Below are 6,000 nucleotides of genomic sequence, written 5' to 3'. Positions count from 1 at the left end.
AAGAAGAGAGAGAAAAATTGTGGTGCTTTAGACTGAGGCAATTGTCAGAAGAATGAAAATCAACTTGAAAACATTTAATGGATGCACTATAATGTTTTTTTAGAACAGTGCTTATAAAAGTGATGAAATTCAGGATGTTATTTAAAGTCAGTACAGTTCAGAAGTATGGTCTAACTCGCATGTAAAAGTTCAATGGGAAAATCATGTAATACATTCATATTTAATTTCTTTTTCACCATTATGAGCAATCCACACTGGTGTATTTAAAACTAATGTAGTAGAAACTGCAGTACAAGGACAAATGGCATTTGGTATCAACCAAATAACTGTTCCTTTTGTCAGCTGGAATGGACAATACTCATACTATGCTAGACATAATATGGGCATAAAGGTTACTTTTAATTCATCATGTTTTGGATTCAGATGTCAATATTAGCAATTGCCTTTGACAAAACTATGGGAAACTATGACTCTTTAATTATTCCAGTTAAACTGGCAGTCAGTCCTATATCCAGTTGTCTTTGGTTAAGACTTGTCTTTCTGATGTGCTACAAAAACAAAAAAAAACCCAACCAAACAAAAAAAACAAATAAACAAACTGAAAACTAAACCAAACCTAACAAACAAACAAAAAGACAAATGAAAACAACAAAACAAAACAAAAGAACATTACCAGAACCCAGTCTGTTGTCTTTTTTTTATCCATGAAGTGTGAGTGTATCAAAGCCTCTTCTAATGGTCAGGTCTGTGCTTGCAGGTCACCTTACATCCAACTAGTTTACACAAACTCATAGAAAACCTTGAGATTCCTAAAATTATAAATATTCTTGTGAAACTGGACACACCATCATCTTTCATGGCCATCTGGGTGTGATTTATTATCCAGGTGCTGATTTTCCAATTACGAAACTATTGTGACACTGCCAGGGTTGGTGAGGTGTGTGCTGTGGCCTGGCAGGAACACAAACCTCACAATGACTGTTAGGAGGGCCCAGGTACCAATAACAAAAGAGGCAATAATAAGAAACAATTGCTCTGGTTTTGGATAGCATGATTTTAAAAACTGAAAATTTTCATGGAAAATTTAATCCACTTTAATCTCTTCTTACTATTTTCAAACCTGTGACACTTCTGGAGTGAGACAGGCTCAGTGACAGCAAAATTAATACACACTTTTGAAACATATTTTGAATCATTATGGAACTCCGGTGGTGGTTTCCACTGGGGTAGAGTTAATTTTCTTCACAATGGCAAGAATTTTGGATTTGTGCTGGACAGTGATGTTTTTGTTGGTGCTGAGCAGGGCTTACATAGAGCTAAGGCCTTTTCTGCTTTTTATACTGACACACTGACAAGGACATTGGGGGTGCCTGGGAGTTTGGGAGGAGACAGGGCCAGGACAGGTGACCCCAACTGACCAAGGGATATTCCACACCATATCAAATCTTGCTTGCTATATAAAGCGGGGGGAAGAAGGAGGAAGGGCTGGAGATTTTGTAGTGATGGCATTTGACTTCCCAAGTCACCATCACATGTGATGGGGCTCTGCTCTCCTGGAGATGGCTGAACAGCTGCCTGCCCATGGGAAGCAGTGAATTAATTCCTTGTTCTGCTTCACTTTTGTGCACCGCTTTTGCTTTCCATATTAAACTGTCTTTATCTAAACCCAAGAGCCTTCCAGATTTTACCCTTCCAATTCCCTCCCCAGTCACTCTTGCTGGGCAGTGACCAAGTGGGTGTGCGAGGCTTAGTTGCTTCCTGGGATTAAACCATAATAACTCCATAATGTGATCTTTTGGCTTTGATTGAAGGAGAGCTATGAAGAACCTGTTCCAATTTATTTTCCCATGTTTTATTATTACAACTGGAATGATTGTACTTAATGTTCCTTAGGAACATTAAGTACATCACCCTCCAGAATTTCACCATGTATAGAAGTGGGTTTTCTGAATGTCCCCTCCTAGCAAGCTGGTTATGAGAGGTAGTACATCACATCAGCCTTTCTGAATATTCCCTTCAGTTTGAGCAGTCTTCCTTTCCGGGTTTTCTGCAGGGAGTCCAAAGACAAATTTGAAATTAAATTCTTGTTGTTTATAGTGTATGCAATTGGAATCTTGTTATTTCCCTCTGCTTTCAAATGGATCACAAGCACATGTATGGAGTTCTTTTGGAAAAACCTCACTGTGCTGTCAAAGGACACTGAAAGTGTCACCCAACAGCCCAGTGTTGTATCTGAATTCTAATCTCTTCCAAATAAAAAAGGACACAGTTTGAATATTCTTGGAATAAGTAGCTGACATAGCGCTGTCATGAGTAGTGCTTTTTTTAAATTGTGCTAACTGAAACATGGAGTGTCTGTGCTGTCTTGTATATCCACAGTCTTTCTGCTGCAATGCTGTGTCTTTTTCTGTCTGAGTTCATTTGAATCCCTGTCATTATGTTAGTTTCCATTTTTCTTCTGTGTCATTAAAGAATATACTTAAAAGAGTGTTCTTATTCTACCAATGAAATTAAAAAACTAATGGCATTCCACGGAAAGCTTAATGGTTTTTCTCCTTTTAAAGAGAAGCCCACACAGTTTAAACTTCATGTGTGAAAGCATTACCATCTGACTTTTTTAGATTTCAAAACCTGTAATATCTCTACAGTTCCCAGCTTAAATAGTTCTTTGTTGCTTCACATTTTGTAGAATTTTAAGTTATAAAAAATTAAGAAATTAGCAAAAGACTAAAGCTCATATTTGTAGCAGAGAAGTGTAAGCAGATTAGAAGAAGTTTGAATACAGTTTTGCAACATGGGTATACCTTTAGTGGTAAGTGTTTTCATAGTACTCTAAAAAATCATGAAATGATAGTAAAAATATTCCCAGTGAAGAGAGATTTATGGAAATGTAGGCTGTGAACAGAGGGTGAATTTGGGGCAGAGTGATATGAGTTCATGTCCATCTTATTTTCTTGCGAAGTAAGGGCTGATTGAAACCCTTGTCATGTATTAATTGCATTTACAGTGTTTCCCCTTATAGGTATTTAAAATAAGAGCAAACACCATGCTTATGTTCAACTCAGTCTTTTAACACTGTGGTTTAGTGAAGTATGAGACCCTTTATGCTTTTATAAATCATCTCCATCATCTGTGCTAAAGCTGCTTCTCCTGCTGCTCTCTTTTGATGCAGCTGGAGATGTGGAGGACAAGAGTGGATCTGTTCCAAAGGGTGACACTGTGTCATCCAATAAAATTTCCTCTAGTCGTTGTTCTTCTTTTAAAGCTGCACTGAAGGACAAATCTGTGAAGTGTGAAAGTGGATCAGAAAAGGCTGTAGATCCATTGCAGACATCAGAATTTTGTCCATGTACCAGAGGTATTTGTTGAGAGTAGTCTACAGAGTTCTCCTCTGGATAAGACTGTTGCTTGATGACCTGTGCAGCTAAATCGACAGCACTGAGTGAAGACATGACTGGAAGGCCGTGTGCGCGTGCCTGGATCTCCAGTTCCTAACGTTTCAAACAAAAATAATTAGACAACAATTTTAAAAGAGAAAAGTCTCTTCAGAACAATTACAGAAAGTATACAAATCATGCATGAACATTTATTATACCTATTGCCCAGTTGTGACATTAAATATTAAAATAATAATTTTTTTATCTCAGAAAAATTTCCCCTCAAGTGTTTTTATATCCCTTTCTGTCATTAAGCAACTATTATACAGGAACAGAAGAGGTAGGACAGCCTCTCTAAAACCATTGCATACTGAATCCAACAATGGTAGGAGAAAAGTGTTGCAACTTGGGAGTTCATAAAACTATTATCCAGAGAAAAAGATTCTTTACTTGATAATGCTTATAGTATACAGATATATGAGTAAATCAACATATGTAAGATGACTTGTTTTATATCTGTCTACCTATCTATCCATCCCATTTCCATAAGTGTGTGTCTATATTAGAATCTTGCTTTTCAAGCCTTGAAGGGCTATATTCTGCCTCTTTGTGTCAAAAGCAGATAAAACATAAGACACTCTTACTGGGAAGTGTAATGCATTAAATAGTTTGAAAGGAAAAATTTAAATACTGAAGGGAACTTTGTGTCTAGTATTGATTTTTGGCTGCAGGAATATATTTATTTCCTTTTTTTTCTTTTTGTCTGCCGTTGTTTCTAACACATACATAATGAAACTGTTTGTACAAGTACTTTATTACTTTTCCATTAGTTACTTTATGTAAGGTATAATTATCAAAGAAATTTCCTGGAAATGTAAACAACACCTGCTCCCCAATATACAGAGAAATAAATAGACTAAGTCAATTTAATTTTAATAAACATAATTTAAAATTATATAGATTAACAAAATTTGATGGGGGGTAAATACAGAGAAAGCTTTGTAGTTCATGACAACACTTATACAAACCTGAATTCGGAGTAGAAGTCTTCTGTTAGCATGCTCTAATTTCTTCTGCCTGTGTTCTAATTCTCTGGCTCTCTGTTGTTCTTTTTGTAGCCACTTGATGTACTCTACTGATGCTTTTAAAATAGTTCCTTTGTTCCAGCGCATATCACTGCAGAATGTAGAGATAACCTTTTCACAATTGTGCATGTCAGCAGAATTCATAAGAACTTACAAAATCTTTTACATTAATATGAAATAATGATTTACATGACTATTATTCACTCTTAGATATTATTGCTTCTGAATGGAAATTTTAATAGAATAGTTAAGAAGCCCTTATATAGTAAAATTAATCCCAGAATGAAAATAAGTGTCAAAAGAAAGTAATAAAGTGACTTTTTGTGGGAGAGCTAAATGCAATATCATGATTCTACCATTACAGTTTTTATATTTTTAGTGAAAATTGCTTTTATTATTAACTCTAAGATTAAAATCTATGTGCAGTATTTCTGCATTAATGAACTAGGAAATATACATTACTGAGGACTTAAGCCTAAATTTTTAAAGATCATTTTGAATATACTACTCCTTTTACCTGACTTACTAATGAGGTTGCTTTTATGCTTGTAGAGAAAAAAATGATCTGTGCTGAATGCCACTCCTCATTCATGACAGACCAGAAAAATCACACTTTCATAACCATAATGACTAGGGAATGGCAAAAATCATGTTCAAAAATCCTGAAACAATATAAAAAACAAGTTAAAATCTACAGTTACATGCGGCTCCCAACTCAAAGTAAAAGCCTTGCAAAAAAATTAGATTAAACCTGCCCATCATTCAGGAAGTCATGGTTTGACTCCCAGCTTACACGCAGCCTTACTAGCAACAAAACAGTTGTTCAAATGAAACTGTCCAAAGACTTTTATGTATCCATTTTTCACATTTTCATGCTTTCTTATAACTAAGGTCTTGGAACAAGAATGAATTTTGTTGAAAATGCTTAATTTCTAATAAATTTCAGTATTTTATTATACAGGATATGCTCACTGCATTAAATATACAAGTATATGGGCTTTATCCAAACTATTTGCTTCACTGCAAGATTGCTTGGTCTGAGCCAAAGGTTGGCCAAGCTTCTGGCCCCAAACACATCCATGAGAAAGAAAAACGTAGAAAGAAAAACTGCTAAAAACATAAGAATCTGATGTGGGGGGGGCAAGCATTTTTTCAATACCTATTCCAAAGACATATATTTACAAGCTGTCATTTATGGAGTGAAAAAAATTTGAATGATATGCCTGGATATTATCACTTTCCTTTTTCATAGAACCATAGAATATGCTGAGTTGGAAAGCACCCACCAAGATTAGTGAGTCCAACTCCTGGCCTTGCACAGGACACCCCCAAGAATCACACCTGAGAGCATTGTCCATACATCTCTTGTACTGTCTCAGGCATGGTGCTGTGACCACTTCCCTGGAGATCCTGTTTCCAGTGCTCAGCTACCCACAGGGTGCAAACCTTTTCCTTATACCCAACCTAAACCTCCCCTGACTCAGCCTTATGTCGTTTCCTTGGTCACAAGAGTGAAGACATTAGTTCTTGCCCCTCCA

The 6,000-nt window shown here is 36.1% G+C and overlaps 1 protein-coding gene across 1 annotated transcript in view; it reads right to left on the bottom strand.

Annotated features, from left to right (window-relative positions):
- Positions 1-715: 715 nt before the first annotated feature.
- TFEC (transcription factor EC) overlaps positions 716-6,000 on the bottom strand; it is a 68,263-nt gene continuing 62,978 nt past the window's right edge. Inside the window, exons 7-8 of the mRNA XM_066183055.1 lie at positions 4,406-4,553; positions 716-3,491 (exon numbers count right to left, since the gene is read on the bottom strand). Of these exons, the coding sequence (XP_066039152.1) occupies positions 3,111-3,491; positions 4,406-4,553 (529 nt within the window). The 3' untranslated portion in view covers positions 716-3,110. The remainder of the gene's footprint in view (positions 3,492-4,405; positions 4,554-6,000) is intronic.

Source organism: Chamaea fasciata, unplaced genomic scaffold (assembly GCF_029207755.1).
Source record: "Chamaea fasciata isolate MVZ Bird 193981 ecotype frontalis unplaced genomic scaffold, bChaFas1.0.hap1 SCAF_5, whole genome shotgun sequence".
In the NCBI taxonomy this organism is placed as follows: Eukaryota; Metazoa; Chordata; class Aves; order Passeriformes; family Sylviidae; genus Chamaea; species Chamaea fasciata.
This window is presented reverse-complemented; position numbering and strand designations above follow the sequence as displayed.